The 27,295-nt window shown below is 43.7% G+C and overlaps 2 protein-coding genes across 3 annotated transcripts in view; one reads left to right on the plus strand and one right to left on the minus strand.

The window, feature by feature from the left end:
* WWP2 (WW domain containing E3 ubiquitin protein ligase 2) overlaps positions 1-27,295 on the minus strand; it is a 175,748-nt gene that overhangs the window by 132,800 nt on the left and 15,653 nt on the right. Inside the window, exon 1 of one of the 2 annotated variants that reach the window (XM_057713660.1) lies at positions 5,474-5,589. The exons of the other annotated variant lie outside the window; for it this stretch is intronic. The gene's annotated coding sequence lies outside the window, so the exon portion shown is untranslated. Of the gene's footprint in view, positions 1-5,473; positions 5,590-27,295 lie in introns of those variants that run through there. 2 annotated transcript variants of the gene reach the window in all.
* NOB1 (NIN1 (RPN12) binding protein 1 homolog) lies at positions 10,318-21,482 on the plus strand. Its single transcript, XM_057713663.1, has 9 exons — positions 10,318-10,477; positions 10,599-10,731; positions 12,841-12,971; positions 14,396-14,467; positions 14,676-14,810; positions 14,894-15,094; positions 15,704-15,801; positions 17,928-18,072; positions 20,874-21,482. The coding sequence occupies exons 1-9, from the start codon at positions 10,415-10,417 to the stop codon at positions 21,141-21,143; spliced, it is 1,248 nt and encodes a 415-aa protein (XP_057569646.1). The 5' UTR covers positions 10,318-10,414; the 3' UTR covers positions 21,144-21,482.

Consider the following 27,295-nt stretch of genomic DNA (forward strand, 5'->3'; position numbering starts at 1 on the left):
AGATAAAACAGAATGCCACGGGGCCCCTGCCCTCTGGGAGTTCAGATATCTTGATCTAAGAGACCCCCATTACATAAATCCTCAAAGAGCTTTTGGCAGGAGAAAGCAGCCACGTGTCAGATTTAGCAAGTGACAGTTCTTAGAATCTGAAGTACCTGAGTATTCTTATCACCCAACTTCGGCAAGAACCTTTCAGACCAGTAAATCTCTTGGAAACAAATAGGTTTCACCAGTCACTAGCCACTGAGTGGCACTGGATGAGTTACTTCTCATCCTCTCTATATGTCAGTATCCTCATCTGTGACATGACCCTGATGGTAGCACTTGCCTTATAAGATGATCGTAGGTAATAAATGAGTTCAGGTAAAGCAGCCAGCAAATACTAAGCGCTCTTCAAGTACTACTACAAGCTAAACTTGTTCTTCTTGATGTTGAAATTCTAGGTGCTGAGATTCCTGAAATTCTTGACCCAGCTTTGAGTCAACAAATCACTGAACAATGATCTTGAGACGAAAGAACCTGTGTAGCAGATGAGGCAGGAAAGAGCAAAAACGACTCCCCAGCACCAAGGTTTTATTTTCAATTAGGCTGCTGTAGAAATAGCCAGAGCTTCTTATCTGTAAGTCCAGATCCACCCTGTACCCACTTCTTGAAAGATGTGGATGAAAAGGGTTTGTTCAAAAGATTCCTCCTTTCCTCCACCCTCTCACGTTTTTCCAACACTAATGCTTCTTTCTTGGCCTCTTTCCTCTGTCCAGCATTGAGTTACCTTCCATTCTCTGAAGGCCCACTTTGAAAAACAATCAAAAGGAACTGAAGGTGGCCACATGCCATCCATACAAACACCAAGCACATAAAAAGAGAGAGGGAGGGACATGGGAGGTCACAGCATTTGAAGCACAGTGGAATTATAAGCTAGTAATAAAAGAGACTGGGGAGTTTCCTGGTGGCCTAGTGGTTAGGATTCCGGGCTTTCACCACCATGGCCTGGGTTCAGTCCCTGGTTGGGGAAGTGAGGTCCCACATGCTGCATGGTGCAGACAAAAAAAAAAAAAGAGAGACAGAGACAGAGACTGGAAAGCAGTTCTAAGAACAAAACGGGAAACAAAAGGCATGGGTGACACAGAGAGAAAGAGGATCTGCCCTAGGTCAAGGCCACAAAGTCTTGACATTTGGTATTTTCCTAGAAGTAGTGATGAATACTTGACAGAAAACACTCAATATTTGTTTTCAAGCTGCTGGGGGAAAGGCAGGAGCAGGGGACTGCAACCTTCTCAAAAAATACTGAGTTGGCTTTTTAAATATTTATTTATTTATTTGGCAGCGCCGGGTCCTAGCTGCGGCATGCAGGCTCCTTTAGTTGCAGCATGCGGGATCTAGTTCTCTGACCAGGGATCGAACCCTGCATTGGGAGTGCGGAGTCTTAACCACTGGAGCACCAGGGAAGTCCCCAGTTGGTTCTTTTTAAGAGAAACAAGATCTTCCCTTTTGTCCCTATCTCTCAGAAATTCCAGAGTCTATAATAGTTTGAAGTGACCCAAAGTCACTCAAAAGCCGCTCACTGACTTGATTCCAGTGGAAGCTGATGTTCATGCGTCCACTGCCACATATGTTACTGACAGAAGCATCAGATCTGGGCTCAGAAGACCAAGATTCAAATGCCAGCTTCTCCCTGTCTTAGCTACATGCCCTCATGCGAGGGTCACTTCACCACAGTGAGGTTTGTTTGTTTTAAATCTATAAAACAGCAGGATGCCTGGCAACAACATGCATTCAATACATGTTAGGTAGAACCAACATTTTAATCATTAAAAAGCCATTACCCATCCTTCCAGGCTGTCTCTTTCCCATCCTTCTTGGAGGTCTCTAAATTGGATACCAACCCAGAAAGCCCAACTAATTCCAAAAACTGGGACTCAAAATGACTTCATTGGCACTACAAAGATGCACGCTTGGAAGAGTAGCCTCCTTAGGAAGAAAAGAAACCCATTAGCTTGTGCTTTTCAAAAGGGTCTTTAAATGAAGAATGAAAAGGACAGAAAACCAAGTTCACCAAGATATACTACAATGCTTTGCTATATTTACAATACCTACTAGTATAATAGTATAAACGGAGATTTTTGTCTCAAAATTTAACTTCTAGCAAGAAGCACTCGTCTCAGCTCTGAATCCACATTACACAATAAGTGACCTCGTCCAGTCTCTGAACTGTAAATACCACCCTCATGCCAACCACTTCCACACGTACATCCCCAGCCCAGCCCAGCTCCAGACTTCCCCATCCAACTGCCCATGACACCTTCACTTGGATTCCTACTGGGCATTTTACAATCAGGGTGAACAAAATTGAGCCCCAGCCCTGATCCTTCTACAGTCTTCCCATTTCAGTTAATGGCGATTCCATTCTTCCAGATGTTCATGCCAAACATCGCGGCACTGCCGTGACTCCTTTCTTCCTCTCACATCCCACCTCCACACACCCTGTTGGTTGTACTTCAAAATACATCCAGGGCCCGACAGGTGCTGGCCACCTCCATCAATACCACCCAGCTCACCCTTCATCTGGATCACGGCAGGAGCCTCTAAACTTGTCTCCCTGCTTCTACTTTGCTCTTCTTTGCTTTCTCCACAAGGTAACCAGAGGGAGCCTGCTAAAAGGCAGGATAAAATGTGTCCACTCCACTGCTCAAAAGCCTCCAATGGCCAGTGAAAATCAACATCCTCACAATGGCCTGCAAGGCCTCCACGACCTGCCCATCTCTCCCTTTAACCCCAATGCCTCTCTGACCTCATCCTCTCCATCCCCCTTACTCACCCCCTCCAGCCACAGTGGCCTCTGTGCAGGCCCACCAACCTACCAGGGATGGTCCTTCCTTCGGGCCTTTGAGCTTGCTCTTCCCTCTACCTGGACCACTGTGTCCCCATTAAGCCACACGGCTCCTTCCCTCAGCTCCTTCTGATCTTTGCTCAACCATCACCTTCTCAGGAAGACTTTCGAAGGACCCTCTTCAAAACTGCAATGCCAGCCAAGACTCCACATCCTGTCTGCCTCCTTTTATTACAACGTAATGTGCATTTTACCTGGTTAATTTGTTTATCGTGCTTTTCCCCACTAAAATTTAAGATCCGCAAGGGCAGGGGTTTTTGCTTTCCTTGTGTACTACAGTCCTGGTGTTCAGAATAGCACTGCCCTATATAATTTTTAATTTTCTAGGAAACACTTAAAAAACTAAAAAGAAACAGAGGAAATTTCAAGCCTATTGTATTTAACCCAATAAACTTTAAATGTTATCATTTATAGCATATTTTTATATGTATCATTTATTATGATATTTTTAAAAAATCAATGAGATAGTTTATCTTTTTTTTTTTTTTCACATTAAGTCTTCAAAAATCTGGTGTGTATTCTATATTCATAGCCTATCCCCAGTGCTCAACACTGAAGAGTGACCACCATACTGGACAATGCAACTCTAGAACAATGCCTAGCACAGATTAGGTACTTCTAAATATTCACTGAATGAAAAAAATGTTTTCCCAGGAGGAGGCAGCTATGGTATAGCACAGAATTTTCTAAACTTCAGTTACACTCCATATTCATAAATTTTGCTGTAACCTGTACTATTTTCTCCCTTAAAATGTCACACTTTGTACACTTGAAAAAACATTTTAAAATAAAATGTTATGTTACTTCTATAAATGGAAAAGAACAGGTCTAAGGATAAAAGGCTTGGGCATGAGCTCCAACTCAGTCACTCACTACTTCCAGACTCTAAAGCAAGAACTTCACCAAGCCTCAGTTTCTTCATCTGCAGAATAGGGACAATTCCAACTTTCACGAGATTAAATGAGAAGATTAAATGAGACGCTGTCATAAGCTCTTTGCAATTGGGAAAGTAGTCATTACATAAAGGAGACTGAGAAGCCAACCCAAGCCTTTTTCTCCTGCCCATCATTTTCACATGGACCAATAAGAGAAAATGGCAAGTTCCTCTGACAAGAGAAGAGCCAGGACTCGGGTTCAAATCTCTTGTGCTCCACTTACGGGTCTGTGACCTTTAGAAATTCGTTTATTCACCAAACACTAAGTGCCCATAACATGCTGGCACTAGGCTAGTAGCCAATAAGATATGAACCCTGCCCTTGAGGAATCTGCAGCCTAGCAGGGAGAAAGAGACCAGTAGACAAGAGAAAAACCAAACAACCGTCAAAACATCAAGTCCTCTCTCTTAGGTCTTTTGTTCGTTGTGAAATGGGAACAACACATTCCCAACCCAACTCACAGAGCTGCCACAAAAAAATCAATTTTTAAATGTTTGTCAAGTACTCCAAAAATCTGAACTCATTATGTGTTAGCAAAGTACTTTTTTTTTTCCTGCTTGTAACCCAATACAACTCTGGCTCCTGTGAATGTCCAGTTTGAATATCCACTCCAATTACGCCACATCTGTGAAATTCACTCCACTTTTGCAAATGTTAGTCAACACGAAGAAAAAGAGGATGAACAGCTTTAGCACAGGTATTTAATCTCAAAATCATGATCCAGGTCATAGTTCTAAGGAGCAAAACACAGACCTCTCAGTCATGCTACCTAGTTACAGTTTGTCAAGATAAGCAGTCACATGGTAAAGGAAACTGAATAATTTAAAATGAAGAAAGAGGAAAAGTCATAAAGTAGTGTAGTACTGTCCCACGTTACAGTAGCCTCTGTATTGGGGAGGTAATGCTGGGATTAGGTCTTGCTCAAGAGAGTACTAAAAGCCATTTTATGGCCAGAGCAAAGTGCCCACACTTTTTTTTTAAGCCTAGAAGTTGATCTGATCTGAGAAAATCTCAAAGAAAGACGATCTGAAGGGTTAGGCTCCCAAGAAGTGGAAACCCCCAAGCAGCACTAAGTGGGTGTGACGAAAGTAGGATGATCAAGATTCTGTGATCCCTCCTGAAGTTTAAAAACAGAATGGCACCAAAATCAAAGTCTCGGGTACCAATCATTTCCAAAAAGGAAGGAAGGAAAAGACTCTCAGGTGCGGTTCAGGCTGCATCTTCTTCCTGATTTCTCCTTGTTTCCCTCCAGGTCACTCGCCCATTCTCAGGCGACCCATTCCAACTCAGTTCCAAGTTGCCCCTCCCTCCTGTCCCGATCCCTCCACAAAGGTCACTCCTCTTCATCCCTGGGACCTAAGATGTTTTCCCCTTCCGGGAGGACTTGCTGGCCGCTACACCCATGACTGCCTCGTGCCCTCCGCAGAGCAGCCCCCGCGCACTGCCCGCGACGCGCCCACCCCGCTCGGGCGGGAGCCGCGACACCCCTCCTCGGAGGCCGGAACCGCCGCGCCAGGCCCCTCCCACAGGAAGCCGCCGCCCCCCGGCGCCCAGGCCGCGCCGCCCCCGGCTCACCCCGCGCGGCCCGCGGCCCCCGGACGTCCTCGCACACCCGCCCGCCCGCCGTGCCCCCAGCGCCGGTGTTCGCTACCTGCCGCGGCCACAGAGGCGGCGCCCAACTCCTCTCCCACTTCCGCCTTCCAGCGACGGCACTCGGGCCAGGTCACGTGACCAGGCGCGGTCACCTGACCCGGAAGAGGCTGGCCGGGCTGCAGGTGTGTGCAACCTAGGCCAGAACTGAGGACCTCTGGCCAGAAGTCCTTCTTATCCGTTGTATGTTTGAAAGTGGGAGGGTTTTCCACTCGCTAGATGGTCCCCGAGCAATCAAATAAATTGAGGGCTCGCTGAGTGCCAGGCGCTTCATTTACTCCTCCCATCAACTCCGAGGGCGGGCCTATCTTAGCCCCATTTTACAGGTGAGAGGAGGCGTTCAATCAATTAAGGCAGCAGATATTTATGGAACTCGGGGTTACCAGAAAAAATACAGGACACCCAGTTAAATTTGAATTTTGGATAAACAACCGTTAATACGTAGGTGTGCCCCCAAATACTGCCTGGTACAGTACATGTTTATACTAAAAAACTACTTGTTGATACTCATATTTAATTGGGCATCTTGTGTTTTAATTTGCTTTGTCTGACAATCATAAGCCTATTATGTACCAGGCACGGTTCTAGGCTCTAGAAACACAAAAGTAACCTTTGTGGAACGCCTGTTCTTGTGACATAAAGCAAAGGTAGAAAAGCTCCAAAACCTTTGCTGGGATCCATAAAATGCCCCACCACACCAAACTAACCCCTATTTCCTTAATATACAGAGTAGATAGAACTTTATGAATTAGAAAAAACATTTTAAATCAATATTCTTTACTGATGGTTGAGAACTTCAGCTTTGACAAGTTGAATGAAGGCTCAATTTTTCACTCTTAATCACTGTTAACTAAAATTAATACTAATCACCTAATTAGCCTTAAGCACTATGCACTAATTATTTTGTTATTTTTGGGTCTTTCAGTTCGGATAGATCCTGTTACACATACAAATTAAACTGGTTGAGTGTTTAGTCTCTACTTTTCCCATTCCAAATCCATCCAGGAGATGGCCTTTCAAGGAGCTACAGCCCTCTCTTAACACCTTAATTTCTCTCTATAAAACTACTAAAATTTCTCTAGTAACATTGGTGGGAGTTGTACTAATTCTATTCTAGGGGAATTAGGGGAGGCCTCTTTGATTTGGTGGTATTTGAGTAGGTGTTTACCAGAAAGGAAAAAGGGACTAGGCAAGGCAGCCTTTCACTGTGTATTAAAGGAGTAATATACCTGACCTATAAATGCACTACGTGGTCCCTCCCACCCCTGCCCTTTGTTTATTTCATCTTTGTCTACTCTGTCACTCAGTACCCTGCTTCAGCCACTCTGGCCTGGGGGCCCTTGGACTTGCTCTTCCCTCTTGCCAGGAAGCTCTTTCCCCAGGTAGTCGGTTGGCTCACCCCCCCCACCTCTTTCAGATGCTTGCTTAACTGTCCCTTTCAGTGAAGTCTTTCCTGATCACAGTGCAACTCATCTCTTCCTTCCCCTCCCACCAGCCCCTTCCTGCTTTATTTTTTCTCTCCATATTTCCTCAACTTAGCACTTACTTTCACATGAATATGTATGTGTATATATATAATCTATTTCCCACTACAACAATTATGAAGACAGGAGCTATAACCCAGCTCCCAAAGCAGTGTCTGGCTCATAGGAGGCCTCTTTAAATAATCTGTTGAACGAATAGTCTTCATTAACATTTACTGAGCACTGAACTCACTGCTGTAGGTCCTACAATATAGGAAATTTTTTTTTAAAGACACAAAAAATCTGAAATATGTCATCATGAAAGTGCACTGCAAAAGTTAAAAAAAGTAAATTGAAATGTTCATTTAAGGAAAAAGACCCCTAAAAACACAGTCCCTGACTTCTAGCCTACTTAAAGAAGACACAATTAACTACAATGCAAAGCAGAAGTAATAACTGCTCATTGAGTGATAGAATTGAAGAGTCTTCAGTATGGTGAGAAAGAAGGGTTCAAAGCGATCCTTGGAGAAAAATCTGATTTGGGTAATGAGGACCAGTTTACAAAGGGAACAATAGAGCTGCTTCTTGGAATCCAAGTAATCAGGGATTGGCCAGCAGAATTTTCAGGCAGAAGACAAAACAAGGGCAAAGGCAGAGACAAGAAAGGACACTCCTGGGAAAGTCCAGAGGAATTCTAGGGATACTTATTGATTTCATGTAGTGTTTCTTCTGCATCAAGTTTTTCACTCCTTTACCCCACTGTTAAGCATATAGCTTTATAGCCTGTACATTTTCCAGTCCTGGAAGTGAAGTCAGATATTCACTGGCACACAAGCAAGACCTCTCTCTCTCATAAAGGGCCTCACATGTAAAAGTTGTCATTACCTCCAAATAAGTTATACATGGAGTCCTTCTACATATGTTTGAAAGTGTTAATTTGTTAAGGTAAACTGTTTCAAGTGACCATAATTTCATAATAATGTTTGAGATTTCTTCACTTTTTAAAAAAACAAGGAGGTTCAAAAAATCGAAGTGTTTCAGGGTTCACTTCACTTCTGAGAGAACCTTTCCCCAGACACCCTGTGCTACCACAAGCACTATCCTCAACTCCCTGAACACTCCCTTTGGACTTTCATACCTCAGCGTCTTTGCCCCACTCATCCTTCAAGATCCAGCTCCAAAGTCATAAACTTGAAGGTGCCTCTAGACACTAAACAAAATATCACTTTGTTCATAGCTGATATATCACTCAAATCATGGTGGTAAAAGTTAGCTCTCAATACATGTTTGTTCACTAAATAAGAGTTCTTCTAAGGCTTCAGAGGACTTGAAGACTAGTGTTACAGGGAAATGGAAAAGGGATTAAAGTATTACAAAAAAATGACAAAAGGTACAAAGTGTCAAGAAACCTTTTATATTAACAAGTATTTTTAATGTTTACTAGAAAATGAATGGCTCAAAGCCTGATCTTTCTTTTCCTGGCTATTCCCCTAAATCAGTCGTTCTAAAGTGTGACCCAGGGTCAGTAGCATCAACATCACCTGGAACTTATTAGAAATGCAGATTCTCCCACCCTGACCAGACCTACTGAATCAGAAACTGAGGAGAAACCCCAGCTATCTAGTTTTTGCAAGCTCTCCAGGTGATTCTGATTCACACTCAAGTTTGAGGACACTGATCTAGATCATTCTTCACCCTAGTGTCTACAGAATTATTACCAACTTCAATAAACCTCTTTTATGGTGGAGTCTGGTTTCTATACACTCCCTCCCTTTTTAGGGAACAGGAGCAGTCAATTGAGGAAGAAATTAGAGATAGGAATATTAGTGTTGAGTGGATTATATTTTCTGGGCATGAAATAAAAACTTAATTAGAGTAATGGAAATGAATGGAGAGGGGACCCAGGCACCTCAAAATGTTTCAGAAGTGACATCAATAAAGTTTAGCAAGAGGAGTAACGGGGTGAGAGTGGGAATAAAAAGGACTCAGAGATTCTTACCTTGCTACCTTTTTTGGTAATGCCATTCGTGAAAATAGGAACTCAATCAGTGAAGAAAGTTTAAGTGGGGGCAGGAGAGCAAATTACCTTAGTTTTAACCTTCCTCCTGAGTGAAGATGCCAAAAGTTTTCAGAAAGATGTGAGTAAAAGGCTAGGCTAGGGAATAAAGAGAAACTTGACCTGTAGATTCTGGAGGCATTCCTATAATGCGATAATTGTGATAAGCTTTGAGGATAGCTAGTATTGGTGAAGGAGAAAATTTAGACACAGAGGCCAAGACAGTTCTGTGGAGGGTGCCCCATGTGCAAGGCAGAAGAGAGTGCAGTAAAGGAGGGTGAGAATCATCAGAGATGCAGGGGAACCAGGATAGTGATGTATTACCAAAGTGAGGCAAGGAGAGACAGTCCAGAAAGAGAATATGGTCAGCAGTGTAAAATTCTGCGGAGAAACTGAAAATGTTGAGACATAAGAACAAAAAAAAAAAAAAAAAACTGATAGGATTGGGAATTCCCTGGCTGTCCAGTCGTTAGGACTCGGCCCTTTCATTTCTGGGGCCGGGTTCAATCCCTGGTTGGGGAACTAAGATACCGCATATAAATAAATAAGTGAAAATTTAAAAAAAAATCGACACATTTGAGGAAGGAAGAGGGATCTGGGCAATTGTTGGAGAAGAGCCCCCAAGGCAGTGAACAATTTTTGGAGGTACGATGGATAAATTGTAATCAAGGGGTAAAAACTGGAGTGAAGACTTGACAAAGAAAGTTTAGAATAACTCAACACCGCCCGAGATGGATGCCTGAAAACTCAAGTCACCATTCAGCCAAAATTCGCCAGCATGAATTTGTAACAGACCAGATCTCATAATTATGGAATCTGAGCAAGGAATTATGAGCCTTGCTTATGTAAGTGGGGTAAGATATTAAGGTAAACAAGAGAGCGATCCTGTCCCCAAGTTGCCCAAAATGAAGTGGGGGTAAGTACGCAAGCCGCGGTCGGCGTGGCACAGCGGCAAGAAAGCGGCTCTGGGTCGGTTTGTTTCAGGGTTAATCTTGATACGCCCACTAACTACCCACGTTAGCTGGGCCTAGTATTCTTGAGCAGCTACTCCTTGCCTGTAAAATAGTACCTATTTCATAGGGTTGCTATGATCTTTAAATCAGGTCATCTGTGTTGACTGACCCTTAACAATGAAACTAATACAGACTACTCGCACTTAAGCGTAAACAAGGCGCAAAGCGAATTTGTTCGGGTGCCTTCCCCGCCCCTCCCCAGGCTTGACCCCGCCCACACCTCCCAGGCGGGGCTGGCGGCCGCGTCGCGCATGCGCGCGGGTAGCCCTGATCCGGAGGATTGCGGGCGCCACCGCCAGGAGACGCCGCTTACTGGCGGCGGCCCTTGCCGGCTTCCACAGGCCGGGTTTGGGAGGGAGGGGAGGGAACAAGGTGCGTGCGCCTGCGCGCTCTGGCCTCGTTGGGCCAAGATGGCGCCGGTGGAGCACGTTGTAGCGGATGCCGGGGCTTTTCTTCGGGACGCGGCTCTGCAGGTACTGGAAGCTCCGGCGGAGGGGAGCGGGGTCTGGGCTGGGGGCCCCTGAAGGAGCTCGGGAAATCGGGCGGCGCGTTGCGTGGGGCGGGCGGGTGTTAGTTGGGCCGATCTCCCCGCAGGACATCGGGAAGAACATCTACACCATTCGGGATGTGGTCAGCGAGATTCGGGACAAGGCCACGCGCAGGCGGCTCGCCGTCCTGCCCTACGAGCTACGTTTCAGGGAGCCCTTCCCGGAATACGTGCGGCTGGGTGAGTGCCTTTGCCCGGTGTTGTTGGCGAAGCGGGTTCTCGGGTGGCTGACCGAACCTGCTCTGGTGCTAGTTGGAGTCTGGATACTTTATCAGAGTTGATTTAGGAACTGCTCGGTCTAGGAGACCGTGATGGGAGAGAGGCTCTCTGGGTCATGAGTCAGCCAGGCCTTGCCAGTTACTAGCTATGCGCCCTTGGGTATATTACGCAGACTCTCTAGGCCTCTGTTGCCTCGTCTGTAAAATGGGTTGCTGGGAGCATTAAATGAGGCATAATGTCACTCAGCACAGTGTCCAGCGCTTTGTAAGTATTCAGTAAGTTTGTTTGGATTAAAACTAGAAGAACCAGATCTCTTACTGTCGCCCATTTCTTTTCAGTAGGTAAGAGTGATGACTGTTTTGGATATGGAGACCAGCCTCAAGTCAGAAAAAGGGATGGCTTTTAGGCTTTACATTAGTCCTGAAAGAAAACTAAACAACTCTCAGTTGGCTTAGGAGTCAGCGTGTTTCTCTTGTTAGGGATCAAAGCAATGATCCTACCCAGGAAAGGACCCAGGTGGTTGGAAGTGTTTTAGAGTTTAAAGACTGATAATGGATATGTTGTTACCTACACTATTTGTGACTTCTTTAGCTTTCCAACATCCTAGCTGTGTCATCTTTGACAAGTTACTTAATTTTTCTGAGGAAATACTAATAGTACTCTAATTCATAAGATTTGGCTGAAGCAATCCCACTCCTGGGCATATCCAGACAAAACTATAGTAATTCACAAAGATACATGTACCCCTGTGTTCATAGCAGCACTATGCACAATAGCCAAGACATAGAAACAACCTAAATGTCCATTGACAGATGAACGGATAAAGATGTGGTACATATATACAATGGAATACTACTCAGCCATAAAAAAGAATGAAATCATGCCATTTGCAGCAACATGGATGCAACTAGAGATTATAATACTAAGTGAAGTCAGAAGGAGAAAGAGGCATATGACTTTTATGTGGAATCTAAACTGACACAAAGGAACCTATCTGAAACAGAAACAGAATCACAGACATAGAGAACAGACTAGTGGTTGCCAAGGGGAAGGGGGTTGGGAGAGGGATGGAGTGGGAGGTTGGGGTAGCAGATGAAAGTTTTTTAAGTATAGAATAAACAACAAGGTCTTACTGTATAGCACAGAGAACTATATTTAATGTACTATGATAAACCATAATGGAAATGAATATTTTAAAAAGGAATGTACGTATATGTATAACTGAATCACTTTGCTGTACAGCAGTAATTAACACGTTGGAAATCAACTATACTTAAATTTTTAAAAATTTAAAAGATTTGGCTGAAGGATAAAATGAAAAGTTTTTAATACAGTGCCTGGTACATAGTAAGTGCCTAATAAATTTTAGCTGCTGTTAATTAATAGCTGCATTTTTAGGAAATGTGAGCCTTATACTTATTGTTCCTTGTGCTAGTGTAGTAGAAGACATCTTTCTGTTAATGTGTCAAAATATTATTGTATGTGTTTGTTATTGATGTCTCAGGAGAATAACAATAGCAACAGCTTGAGTTTACTTTGTGTTAAATAGGGGTGTGGGTTTTCTTGTTGGGGTGGGTTTACATACAAAGGCTGTCCGATATTTGTTACAGAGCAACCCAATATTGTTTCATAATAGACAACCATTGGTTGAATCAACTTTCCATCCCATTTTGGAATCTGACCATCCATTCTATTAACATGGATTGTTAGAATGAAAGGATTTTATTTCTGGGAGAGAAAAGACCTTCTATTCTAACATAATACCAAAGCCTGGATAAGGAGCTCTCATTATTTGCAAATATTATGCTAACTTTTGTTGACTTTCTATTAACTTTGTTCCTTCATCTGCACTCAATAAGGACATCACCGTAAACCTAACTGGCATGAATCTTGGTGATAGAGAATACAAATGTTTCAGTTATGAGTAGAAAAAGATCAGGAAATGGATGAAAGTGTTAACAGGTTTTTCTTGCGATACTGATCCTAAGTTCTTTTCATACTTTCATTATGGTCATCCAAGGTCATATGGCTCTTTGCTTTTAACTAAAGTTTGGAATCTCTTGTTTACAGTGACTGAGTTTTCAAAGAAAACTGGAGACTATCCCAGCCTCTCTGCCACAGATATCCAAATACTGGCACTTACCTACCAGTTGGAAGCAGAGTTTGTTGGGGTTTCTCACCTAAAACAAGAACCAGAAAAGGTAAATCAGAAGGACTGTTGCTTTTATCTGTTTTAACTTTTTTATCATGAGAACTATCAGATGTACAGAAGTAGAGGGAATAATATAATGGACCCAGTGTCCCCATCATTCTGCCTCCACAGTTGTCAATTCATGATCTGTTTTCATCTCTGCCCACCCCCAGCCCTGAATATTCTGAACTCAGACATCATTTCAGTCATAGATATTTCTTGGTGTGTCTCTAAAGATAAAGATAAGGTATGTCTCTTAAAAAAATAACCATAAAACCAATATTATACCCACACAAAATTAATGGTAATTCCCTGATATTAGCAGATTATTCAGTCTGTGTTCACATTTCTCAATTATTTTATAAATTTTTTAATAGTTTCCTTATTTGGATCAGGATCCAGATAAGGCTCATACATTGCAATTAGCAAATGTGTCTCAGTGTTGACCTGTAGGTTCTTGGTAAGGTTGGTTAAATTTAAAAATGCAGAAAGAGTAAAAATCAACTATATTCTCACAACTTTTTAAAAAATAGAATTCTTTCCAGGATCAAGCAAGAAAGAACACTTTAAATGCTTACCATTTTTTCAACTCTTGCTACCTTCAAAATTGTGAGTTCCTGTTGTGCTTTTAGGGACTTGCGTGGCTTGGCTAAGTTGAAGAGACTAATGGTTTTGTGCCTGGCCCCCACTGACTGTTTCCAGGCCAGAGGATTTTGGAAGATAATGAACCTTATACTGTAATAAGTAATTTCAAGTAGTGTTTATGAAGACTTACTTGATCTCTGCTGTCTAAAGTCATCAAAACTGTAGTGGGCTCATGTTTGTATTCTAGTTGGAACTGCCTTCACTTGTTTTCAACCAGGTTTAGAGTCCTCCAGTCCAAAACGTCTAAAAGTGATGCCTAAAATAGAGACTTCTGTGTGTCACCAGAATGTTTTGGGGTGGTGAGAGTGAAGGGAATAGTTTTACATAAACTCTGACTTTGTGGCTGAGCTGGGTTTCTGCTTTGGCATCTGTCAATTTGAGATACCCACAAATTGCCCTTTCCTGCAGTCTTGGGCAGGAGTTAGCTGTTTTGTATCAAAAGCTTTAAAACAGTCTGTCTCTTGACCCAGCAATTCCACTCTTAGGCATTTATCCTAAGGATATAACCAAAGTTACTTCCAAGTTTTACACATAATGATGTTCATTAAAGCTTTATGTCTAGGGACAAAAAAAGAAATGTCCTAAAGTGGTTATTTGGTGGTAGTGGAATCCCTGAATAATTCTTTATATATTTTTTTCAGTTTCCAACTTAAAAAAAATGAATATCTTTTATTTCAATAACTAGGGGGAAATACTTTGTTTTCTGTTTTTTAAATTACTCTTCCATGTTGAATTTTCAACATGTGTTTTTTCGCTTAGAGCTGTCACTTTTTTCTTTTCTTTGTAAAGGTTAAAGTGAGTTCATCGATTCAGCACCCAGAAACTCCTCTACACATCTCTGGTTTCCATCTGCCCTCAAAGGTAATTTCTTAGATGGGCCGGGCTCTTCATCCTCTTTTCTGCTACATGTCAGATCTCCACAAATTGTCTGTTTATAGGAAACGAAATTTACATAGACAAATACCATAGTTTGTCCAGCCCTGTCTGATCTGGCTGGTATATCATATGGCATTTCATCTATAACCCTCTCAATTTTCAGCTTTTAAAATTATTTTTCTTTTAACCTCAGCCTAAACCCCCACGAGGAACAGTAGAAGTAGAACATGGACACCCAGCTGGTGAGCCTGAGGACACAGAATTCAGTTCCTTTGTGTTCTGGAGAAACCCTTTGCCTAATATTGATCATGAACTGCAGGCCCTGCTGGTAAGGCCCTGCTTTATGATGACAGCAAACTAGCGGCTCCAGCTGCTCCTGTGGGCGGGGTCTGAATTCTGTTAACGTTTCAGATTGACGAAGGCGGGGATGTTCCAAGTGAGGAGGAGAATGAAGAGAATGAATTTGAAGAAAGGAAGGAATATGACAGTGATGGCGACGGGGGTGGGTGGATCACCCCCAGCAACATCAAGCAGATCCAGCAGGAGATGGAGCAGTGTGCTGTCCCGAAGGACGTGCGGGTCGGCTGTGTGACTACAGACTTCGCCATGCAGGTGGGTGGATGTGCGTCGGCCAGCCCTGGGCTTGGTGTCATGTTAGTTATGGGCAGTGGACCCTCGGAGGTTTGGGGGTGTGTACAGAGCTGTTGTGTAATGCTTCTCTTCCTTGCTTTAGAAACTTTGCCTGTGCTCTTTGGTGTTAGTTTTGCTTGGAGGTTAGGGAATCAGTATACTGACAGAATGTATGTAGTATATTAAGTTTCTAACGCTTACTACTCATGATCTGTTGCTGCTCTTCTTTCAGCATGTGTAACTTTCTGTGCTCGGTTAAGTATTTTGGAGACTGTAGAGGTTTCCAGTCCAGAAATAAATATATTTGCTCTGACACAATAAATGTTTCTGTTAAGAGAGATTGCTAATGGGGGGGGAGGGGGAGCTTGGCAAAATGATGATCCCAGTTCACGGCACTTGACATAAGAGAAATCTGGGTCCTTGACCTAGTTTACACATCTTGAGAGGCATCCTAAGCTTACTTTTCTTTAACAGAAGCCCTTTATGAGCCACACCAGGGTTTGTGACGTTCTTTTAACTGTGATTTGCAGATGTTAAAAAAAACTTTGGTTTTGCTATGAGTTCATTTCCCCTTTAACTTGTTGGTTGCAGAACGTCCTGCTCCAGATGGGGCTGCATGTGCTGGCTGTGAACGGCATGCTTATCCGCGAGGCCCGGAGCTACATCTTGCGCTGCCATGGCTGTTTCAAGTACGTAGCCCATAGTGCAGGCCCGGGGCCCTCTGTCGAACACTGCTCTCTTCCTAAACCTTCTACAGACGTCTTGAAGGAGAGCCTTGCCTTGTGTACAGGTGTTCCCTCCACCTCATCATTCCTACTTGGACCAGGTTCTGCCCGCACCAGGGCAGTGAAATTCCTGGGACAGAGGTGGCCAGTGACTTCCCACTGGCAAAGCCAGGGGGGATGTGTTTTGTCCTTGTCTTTGTAGCATAGGATTAAGGGTGTGGGTTCTGGAGCAAATAACCCTAGTCATTTAGCAGTAAGTGCTGAAATCTTTATGGATGGGTGATAGCTAGGATTTGCTTTGAAATAAAACCAGTGGGAGGAATGGGTGGGGGTAGGGGTGAAGCTGGGTGACAGGTACATGGGGTTCCTTGTGCTCTTTGGTTTCCTTTATGTTTGAAATTATCCATTAAAAAAAAAAGTGGACTCTGGATCCAGACTACATGGGTTCAAATCCAGATTCTATCTCCTACTAGCTGTGTGACTTTGCAGAAGTTGGTCAGCTTCTCTGTACCTCAGATTCATCTTATGTAAAATTAGAAAGGTGGTTGTGAGGCACTAGGGAGATCGTCACTTAAAAGAGTGTGTGTCTGGCACACAGGAAGTGCTCCGTTCAGGTGAACTGCTCAGTTCGTTGCCCATGCCCTCCCCCCCATTTCTTTTCTGCCTCGTGAATTGGTTCGTCTCATGGTGGGGGCTGGTGTTGTGTGGAGAGGCCTTCGGATCCCAGAGGTCTGATTGGATGGAAGAGACTATACTGCAGTCCAGCTGTTGAATGAAGCATGGCCCTGGGAACTTGGTGGCTTCCAGCCTTTCCATAGGTTCAGTCTAGACGTGGTAGCCACAGTGCCGGGCATCTGGTGGAGCCCCTTACTGCAGAGGCCTGTGTGCACTGCCTTCCGAAGCAGTAAGGTGTCTCTCCCTGGATCCCTAGTGCTGTTCCACTGAAGGTGGAGTAGCCTGGATGGAGCCCTGCTCCCCCACATGACTCGCAGCCCAGCCCTGTCACCGTGCTTTACTGGTCTGCCAGGGAGCCACTCCTCAAAACTGCCTCTGCATTTGTGCGAATCTTTAGTGTGTAAATGTGCCAGGCTCATGACAGCTTTTTTTGCTTCATGAAATCTCATTTCCCCCATCGTCCTTTGTTACAAAAGTTCTCAAAGTTCCTCAAATTAACATTTGTTCTTAGAAACACTTGGAAATGTTCTCCGTTCTTGTTAGCTTAGCCCCAGTGACTGGACAGTTTCTTGCACTAATAATTGTTTCCTAGCCCCGGCTGAGAGGGCTTAGTTCACTCGCAGAGACTTTGGGAAAGTGCTCAGCTTCTCTGGCAGTTTCACGCAGCTCTTGTGTCCTGACCACTGGGAATTGAGGGACAAGTCCTCAAGGACAGACACAAGGGCTCCTGCTTGGTCCTCGACAGCAGCAGCTTTTCCTGTTCAGAGTCCACTGTTGGGGCTTGACGGGGTAGGAGAGAGGCAAGCCCTGAGGGTTGGCCTCAGCACCCACAGCCTTCAGTCATAGCAGCTTTGATGGTGTTTCCTGTATGAAGCATTAATGAGTCCTCAGCACCTCCAGAGCCACCTCCTGGCTTAACACCCAGGCTACTTGGGGACAAGATATTCAGTAATAGCTGTAATAATGTGAGATGGTATGGCTTGAGAAAGTATAGTGGTGGTAAGAGCACTGATTCTGGAGCCAGATTCCCTGGGCTTATACCCGCCATTTACTAGCGCTATGACCTTGAGCACCTAGCTTACCTTGCCTCCCTTTCCCCATGTGTAAAATGGAGATAAACCAACCTCCTAGGGTTGTTTTGATGGCTGATAAAATTCAGTGCAGAGTTCATGGTTATTGTAACAACACTGTAACAACATTCTACTCAGTTTTCTTTCTTACTGACTTGCTACTTGTATCATTTACCTTTGCTGTGGGAGCCCTGCCACCTTGGTCTGGGACCTGTGCAGTGCAGTTAAGTCTGTCCCCATGTCTTGTGTCTCCTCCTCCTCTGAGGCCCGAGGCTCACCTTGCACTCCAGGGACGGAGTTTGCTGCCTGTGGCTCTAGCGTGATGCATCTCCTTTGTGTCTCCAGGACAACATCTGACATGAGCCGAGTGTTCTGCGCACATTGTGGAAACAAGACGCTGAAGAAGGTGTCTGTGACCGTCAGCGACGACGGAACCCTGCACATGCACTTTTCCCGCAACCCTAAGGTGCTGAATCCCCGGGGCCTCCGGGTGAGTAGCGTGACTCCCACTCGCTTAACGTCAGGGCTCAGGTTGGGCAAGCGAGACCTTTTAGCACCAGGTTCAAAATGATTAGAGAAGACAGACAAACCGTCCTGGTTTCTGCAAGATGGTTATTGAAGCTTGTGACCCAGGGACCAAGGCAGATGGGGAGAGCTCACAACTCAGCTTCCCTGTGAGGTTTCTGAGGAGTTTGCAATCTAAGAAATAACCAGTAATTCCACACGGTAAATAACAAGGGCCAAATACATGTGGGGTCACCAAGAGGGAGATTGTTTGCAGGATGGATTTGTGTGGGAGTTTGAGGATGGGCAGAATTTCTAGAAGCTTCAAGAACCACAAGGGAAGGCTGTGTAAATGCTCAGCCCGAGAGAGTCCTGGGCTGGATAGACAGTGGGGAGGATTTGCTTTGAGGAATTAGGAGAGAAGGGTTGAGAGACAGGCGAGTATGAGTGTAGCCAACCTGGCACTGAGTTCTCCAGGTGTGGCGGATACCACTAACGTGTGAGATGGATTTATTATTTCTTTTAAACGTTCTGTTTTGAAATAATTTTAGATTTATAGAGAAGTGGCCAAAAATAGTACAAATAATTCCCATTTACCTTTCACTTAGATTTCCCAATTTAATTGTTCACTACATTTGCTTTATCATTTATATATTTTTCTTTTCCCCTAAACCATCTGAGAGTAAACTAATGATGCCCTTAGATACTTGTGTTTCCTGAAACAAGGACTTTATCTTTCATACCCATGCATAATACAATTACCAAAACCAAGAAGTTAATACTATCTCAACACTACTGTCTAACCTATGAACTGTATTCAGACTTTGCCAAAAACTTCCTTTACAGCCAAAGAAGGGGATTTGGGGGTCCAGGATGCAGTCTAGGATCACACATTGCATCTCATTGTCATGGCACTTTAGACTCTTAAACTGAAGTAGTTTCTCAAGTCTGTTGTCTTTAATGACCTTGACATTTTTTAGCAGTTTTGAAGGGTACACAGCAGTTATTTTGTAGACTATTCCTTACCTTGAGTTTGTCAGGTGTCTCCTCCTGGTTAGATTTGGGCTGTGTTTTTTTGGCAGGAACACCCAGAAATGATGCTGTGTCTTCCCAGTGCATCCTGTCGGGGTAAATGATAATTAGTTGTCCAGTTTACTGCTGGTAATAACTTGATCACTTAGTTAAGGCAGTTTCTTGTGTAATCACAATATAATTACCAAAACCAAGATTATCAAATTTCCTGTAAGGTTATTATTTATAATTAATGAGTAACTTAGAGAAAGATAGTCTGATACTGTGTGAATACTGTTTCTCATCAAACTTTTACTGGCTAAAGTTGTCTGAATCAGTTTTTACAATGAAGGTTGCCAAATGGTGATTTTCTAATTCCATCATTTCTTCTATATTTATTACTTGGCATTCTGTTGTAAAGAGGAACTTTCCCATTCATTTATTTATTTTTTAAAGATTTTTTTTTTTTAATTTATTTATTGGCTGCGTTGGGTCTTCATTGCTGCACATGGGCTTTCTCTAGTTGCAGCAAGTGGGGGCTACTCTTGGTTGTGGTGCATGGGCTTCTTGTGGTGGCTTCTCTGGTTGCAGAGCACAGGCTCTAGGTGTGCGGGCTTCAGTAGTTGCGGCACACTGGCTCAGTAGTTGTGGCTCGCGGGCTCTAGAGCTCAGGCTCAGTAGTTGTGGCGCACGGGCTTAGTTGCTCCATGGCATGTAGGATCTTCTCGGCCCAGGGATTGAACCCATGTACCCTACTTTGGTGGGCGGGTTCTTAACCACTGCGCCACCAGGGAAGCCCATCCCATATATTTTTTTATGATGAGTATGGTCTCATGAATTTTTATTGTAGTCTATAGGCTATGGTCCACTGCTGTCATTATTTTGATGCTCAAACTGTGCATGGAGCCCCCTCAGGCTGGCTTCTAAGTCTTTTTGATGTGTCCCAATTATTCTTTGAACACTTTTACTTTCTGGCACAGCAAGCTGTTCCGACTCTCATAACTCCTGCCTGTGCCCTGGAGTCAGCCATTTCTTTAAAGAGCTCTGGGTCGTCCTTTTTTTTTTTTCTTTCATTCTTTTCCTCTCATATGGGATCTTAGTTCCCCGACCAGTGATCAAACCCACATTCCCTGCATTGGAAGGCAGATTCTTAACCACTGGACCACCAGGAAGTCCCTCTGGGTCGTCTTTATGGAGAATAGTTTTTAGAAGCAAAGATCAGGGCACTGGGTGTGCTCATTGTCCTAGGGGTCATTAATTCTTGGCCCACAGTGGACAGAGATGGGACATATTGTATAGTAATACACATATTAATGTTTCTTTATCTGTATTAAAAATTGAATTTATAACATCAGTTTCAATTCAGCCAGAGAGTTCATTCTAGCCCTCCCTCTTGTATCCATAACACACTTGATAACGCCGTTTTCCATAATGACTTGTTCAGCTGGAGTACATATAGTTATTTCAGAATTGCTAACCTATACCATTGTGAAAATGGTACCAGCTTACCAGAGTTCTGTGTTTTTGTGTAATTCTTTGTCTTTAGCTGAGGGTGTGTGTAGTCAAAATGTCATGTTGGGCTTTTCACCTGTGAGGTGGGGTGAAGTGGGAGGATGCGTGTCATGTGTGCAGTGCACGGGAAGCCGTGACAGTGGGCTCCGGTGGTGTCGCCTGCCTACGTGCAGAGTTGTCAGGAAAGCTTTATGTTAACAGGATGTGATGTGTGTGAATACGAATCCCCGAGCTTCTCATGGCCTTTCCTCATCTTATTTGCAGTATTCACTCCCTACTCCCAAAGGGGGCAAGTACGCCGTCAACCCTCACCTGACTGAGGACCAGCGCTTCCCTCAGCTGCGACTCTCCCGGAAGGCCAGGCAGAAGACTGATGTGTTTGCCCCTGACTACATAGCTGGGGTGTCTCCCTTTGCAGAGAACGACATCTCCAGCCGGTCAGCTACCCTGCAGGTCCGAGACAGCACCTTGGGAGCCGGGAGGAGACGGTTAAATCCCAATGCTTCCAGAAAGAAGTTTGTGAAGAAAAGGTGAAGGGCGAGCTCCACGGGCAAGCTGGACTGATGGCTGTGACTGTCCAGGAGTCCTGTGTCTCACCTCCCCAGCTGCGCCAGCTCCACAGCCACCTGCACACAGAGAAGAGGCCCAGCTTCCACAGGGCTGCCTCAGGACTCACTGTGGTGCCTTGGGTTGGGTTTGCGGTGGAACCCGGCCATCCCTTGGCCTGTGCACATCCAGAGAGCTGGGGTTCCTGCCATGTTGAGGGGAGTTTGGTGAAAACAGAACAAACAGTGCCTGGAGCAAATCTTCAACCTTTAAAGAAGGGAACTTCCAAGTAGTAATATTTTTCTAATAAATGTAGTTGCAAGCTTCTGTGTGTTTTCTTTTTTTAATTTTGCTTCTTAAGTAATTTGAGGCAAACACTTAAGGTGTGCACCCAAGGGTCAAGCATTTCGGTTTGTTTTTTTGTGAGAAAGTATACTGAGTTTATTATAATAAAACTAAGAACTGCCATTTTTTCTTTAACTTACTTTGAAATGTTTCAGTCAACCAGGAAAATTCAGTATTGAACCACCTAGAATCTCCCATTATTAACATTTCTCCTCATTTGCTTTTTCCCTTTCTACACATACAAGCACACGGTGTCTCCTAGGAAAACAATGTTTTACATAACCACAGGACAGTGATCACATTCCGGAAATTTAACATTGATAAAACTGTCCTTCATAGCATTTCCCCCTAAATCTGAACTGTTTCTCAGCCTTTCTCTTTTGTGAAGTTGACTTTTTGGTAGTATAAGCCAGGTTTTCAAAGTGGTCCCTTCATTTGAGTTTGACAGGTTGTTTTCTCATGATTAGATAGAGGTGATGCACACTGGGCAAGAAAGCTACATATGTGATCATTAGGTCCTGAGTGTATTGCGCAAAGTGATGGTAACTGATTATTTGGTGAATACACCTGCCGAGTACAGGATTTCTAAGTTCTTTACATCGACAGTGTGTTCACAAAGTACTAGCTTCAAAATTTCCTTACATTGAGTTTTTTCCTATCCATTTGGTATATAGTTAATTTTTTGGCTTAAATTCAGTTTAAAATAGTTCCTGTCCTATATATTTTTTTTTAATATGAAAACTAACTCAGTTCCAAAAGTCAAAACCATATAAAACAGAGGTATGTGTAGAGCCAGGTACCTCTTCCTCTCATCTCCTGTCTCCTTGTAACCTCTAGATAATCCATTTCATTTGCTTCTGACTTATCCTTGTGTTTTCTTTTGCAAAAATGTGTGTGTGGGTGTGTTACATTTTGGAAGGCAAGGAGGCAGCACTGTATCTTGTTCACTGCTCTTTATGCACATAGAACAGTGCCTGGAACATGGTATGTACTCAATAAATACTTGTTGCATGTATTTGGCATTTAATATTAAACTTTTTAAAAGGTGATATATATAACCTAACTTCACCTGCTGGCCACGAAGCACAACTTTCTACTAACTGATTTAAGAATTCCATATTCAGTTATTGAAGACAGAGCCAGAATACTAGCTTAGTTGTGGAGATACTTTAAACGTAGGATAGATTTTATAAGTCATACAGTTTCACTCCTGGCCAAGAGGAAGGAAATGGTTTCACAATCACCCTCTCACCTGAAACAACGTAAAAAACATAAGATACGGAAAATGACAGCTTTCAACTTCTGGAGATCAGGCAGAGGAGTGTGATGGTCCCTGACAGAGGAGACCGATGAGGTGAGCACTGCAATTCCACTGGTTTGCTGTCTGGAGAGAATTTCCAAAAGGGAAAGGTGGAGCCAGATGTCTCCTCTCCTCGAGTTCCAGCAACATAGCTGGGATTCCAGGAGGGCCCAGGCATGTCAGAAAGGAGGGAGCATCCCGGCACATGGGGAGAGCACGTATGGAAGCACTGCGGAGGGGCCCCCACGAGTCCTCAGCTAAGTACCGATCTGCACAGTACGTGAGGAGCTTCCTGAGGCTGGGGAAGGAAATACCCCCCAAAACAGGAAATAAACCTCAAAGCTCACCAAAGGCTAGGAACACGTCACTTTCCCGCTATGCGGAGTGGAAAACTTGCTAATTCACGGCATCAGGCAAGTACTCTGGAGCAGGAAACAATTACTTCTAGGCTGAAGGTTGCTCTGGTCTTGCCCGACAAAACAAACCTCAAGAGGATCCTCCTAGTTCAATGGCCAGGACTAGTCTTGTGCCCCCACCCAATCCTGTGGGAACAAGAAACACAATCCCAGTGTCTAGAATGGGGGGAAGGGGGTGCCAGAGAGGCTGGTCGAACAGCACTGGCGACAACCACAATGGCAGGGATGCAGACGGGGCTTTGAAATGAACTTGTGAGCAGGAACATTATGATAAAGAGGGTTGTAAATGCATGCACAGCAAATTGTTAATTCCAGCTCTTTGATCCTTAGAACCAGAGGCTTTCAACGCTTAGGAACTTCCAAAGGATTGCTTGCTCTCACCTGCCCATCGCTCTCCCGTGCAGGAGGGGAGGGAGTTCTCTCCTGGTCCCCTGAGAACTATAACCCAGAGCTGGGCTGCAGGCTTCATTTGTACCGATGAGGAATGAGCTGAGGCAAAGCTTAGTTCTGATCTAATTCTGGAAAGAATAAGAGCCCCCAAAGTAAAGAGAAGCATGAGAGAACTTTTTATCAAGAAGATAAGAACGAAGTGGTCTCTGAAGTCTACCCCAGAAACAGGAAATCTGAAACTCCCCAATTATGGCAACGTCAGCCAAGCAGTGGTCACACAGGAGACCAACGAACCCACATATTCCCAAACCCATTCACTTAAGTCTGTTCCTCCAGACAACCCATCTATTTTGCATACGTGCAAAGAAGCAAAACTCATGCTAGGATGGTGTCAATACTGGTAAAACTGAACTATAGGGAGCTTGGTTTAAACACATGCCAAAATGGGGCTTGCCTTAACATCAGAGGACACAGGAAAATGCACGTTCTTTGGCCTATGTGAGACACACAGAGAGAAATATTAACAGGTACTATTTGGGAGTTCCCTGGTGGTCTAGTGGTGGGGATTCTGAGCTTTCACTGCCATGGCCCGGGTTCAATCTCTGGTCAGGGAACTGAGATACTGCAAGCCTCGGGGTGTGGCAAAAAAATAAAAATAAAATAATAAAATTTGCTTTATAAGGGTGTAGTAGATACAAATGCTTGCCCCCACCAAAACCCACTTAGTCAATCATCTAGATAGGAATGACTGCCCAGAAATAAATGGATTGCTTCTATTTTGTAGTCATCCTAAAAAAAAAAAAAAAAAAAAAAAGATCATCTTTCAACTAAAAAAATCCATATTTCTAGCACACTATTATTTTAATTAAATGTGACAAATGAAACTGAATCTTTGATTTGGGGTTTAATAGTAAAAAGATAGAAACTGTGATGATGTTCTATATTTAGCTTGCTTTCAATAATATGGATGTAGGAAACGTATGTAAGTTGTCCTTGAAAGCTTTGCTAGGTCAGGATATTCGGAACTGATATTTAACCAAAATTCTACTCGGGAACATTCTTGCTTGACACTTCTGTACCACTATCTTCTTTAAAGCATGATATGGTTAAGAGCTTGGTGTCATCAGCATTTCTGAAACACTCTCCCAAGGAAGCAGTATCGCCCTAATTCGCAGCCAAGCAGCAAAACTTTGCAGCATCTAGAAGAATACCCCACTATTACTAGCAAATTATTAGCAATTTTTACCCCAGTACTTAAGGACAGGAAGAAATCTAGAGTGGAAATGTTGCACATGTCCAGATCACTGTTTGTGTGTTCATGTATTTGGAGGTGAACTCTCATATATGAAACCTTTTGCATAATTAAGACAACGATGAGGTGGTAATTCTGTGAAGCATGGTGACGAGGAATTGTGGAGCACATTTACTAACAGCTGCTTAGACCTCTTCAAACGTTGGGTGTTATCTTTCGACACTTTTCACGAAGCTCAGTGTCTGGATCTTGAATGGTACTTAACAAATGCTTGTAACACTGAACGCATGACTCAGACCAATTTGGAGAAACTATTCAAGAGGCAAGAAATACTTTCTCCAAACTTTTCTTCTAGTTTGCTCTTGGAAATTACAAATGAGTTCCCCGTCCTGGAGGTGTTCATGCAAAAGCTGAAATGTTACTAGTGACATGAAAAGGATCAAGCGTTGAAAATGGGTCCCTTCTATCCTTTAAGTTCTCTGATCTGGGACCAAAACTCAATTTGCTACATCACATAAAATCTCTTCAGAGCACATACACGTCACTTCAAGAGAAATTTCAGTTTAATCAGGATGGTCTAAGCCCAACAGAGGATGACCTACTTTACACAATATGTAAGATGACAAAATTCCAGCAGAACGCACAGGAACACAAGGAGTCCAACATGTCCTGTGCAGTAGTGATCGTGGCAGTGAGACAGGAGGGCAGATTGGGATGGGGCTTACAGTAGAAGAATCATCTCTCTTCTAATACCAAGAACCTATATCCTCCAGGGATACCTGGCTGGTAGCCACGGGAACCACTGAGGACAACAGATGCCCAGGTCCCCAGACAGGGCCCAAGTGTGGCTCTGAGCTATTGTGCTAAGTCCATCACCTGAGGCTCAGAGAAAAGCAAGGGGGCTTTGGGGACTTCAAAAAAAAAAGCAGCCACATGTGTGGATGCAGTGCCTTAGCTGGTGACTAATGAGACTGTTTGTGTTCTTTCATGGAGAGGAGGATGGGAGACTCCTGGGGTTTCTCCTGTCCCTGCTTTTTATTTCTAGTTAATGAAGCCCGTCAGCAAAGCTTCCCACAGTTTCATGGAGCTGGCCTGCTCCCCGGGGAAGCCTTGAGGACCCTGCTTTCAGTCCATACACAATGCCCAGGACATACACACGCCTGGGACAGAGGCCTGCTCAGGGAAGCTCATGGGAATTGTACAGTCTTAAACTGACAGCAAATTAAAGCTAGAGGGACCTTTAAGACAACGCAGTCCCAACCTGTATTTTTACAGATGAAGCAACCATGGCTCAGAGAGACAAGCAATAGCAGCTGACCTGGAGCTAGATGCAAGAATTTTGACTCTAACTCTTGATAACAAGGGGCTAGGAGCTGGCTCTGGAGTCCAAAAGCCTGAGTTCAAATTCTGGACGATACCACTGACTAGCTGTATAGCTATGGGCAAGCCAAAAACCACCTGGTGCCTGTTTCCTTAGCTATAAAATTGGGATTTATTCCCTACCTCACAGTTTGGGAGTTTCTCAAATATTAAACATAGAGTTACCAGCAATTCCACACCTGGATATCTACCCAAGTGAAATGAAAACATATGTCCACACAAAAATGTGTACACATGTGCTCACAGTAGTATTACTCATAACAGCCAAAAGTGGAAACACACCAAATGTCCATCAACTGATGAATGAATAAACAAAATGTGGTTTATCCATACAATGGGATATTATACAGTCATAAAAAGGAAGCAAGTACTGACATGGGTGTGTAACAGAGAAAACAAACCTGACTCCATACTGGGTCTATTCCTTCAGCGCTAACCTTTGTGCTCTGTTGCCTCCACTTAGTCATGCCGGCTTTGTACCTTTTGTAAAAAAAATGTTGTCTGTAGCCTGAAATATATAGGCTAGCCCATTCTCAAAGCTTTTCCATCCATATAAAGATAAAAAGTTGCAGAATAGAAAATAACAATTGTTTTGTTGGAGGTTTATAGGAACACTGTGACCAGACCTAACGTAGACACTGCAAGAACAAAGGATTCTGGCACCAAGAAGCTTGCAACAACCTGCCACACCCCCTCCCATTTTAGTATAAAGAAACCTGAACTCTAACTTGGGTAAGATGGTTCCTTGGGACACGAGTCCACCATCTTCTGGGCCTGCTGGCTTTCTGAATAAAGTCGCTGTTCCTTGCCCCAACAACTTGTCTCTTGATCTACTGGCCTGTCATGTGGCAAGCAGTACAAGCTTGGATTTGGTAACAGATGAAACTTGAAAACATTATGCTAAGTGAAAGAAGCCAGTCTCAAAAGACCATATAAGGTATGATATCATTTAATAAGATGCCTGGAATGGGCAAATCCATAGAGACAGACAGTAGATGAGTGGTTGCCTAGGACCAATGTTCGGGAACAGGCCAGGATGGGGGAAAGGCAGGGGAAA

Source organism: Hippopotamus amphibius, chromosome 16 (genome assembly GCF_030028045.1).
Source record: "Hippopotamus amphibius kiboko isolate mHipAmp2 chromosome 16, mHipAmp2.hap2, whole genome shotgun sequence".
NCBI lineage: Eukaryota > Metazoa > Chordata > Mammalia > Artiodactyla > Hippopotamidae > Hippopotamus > Hippopotamus amphibius.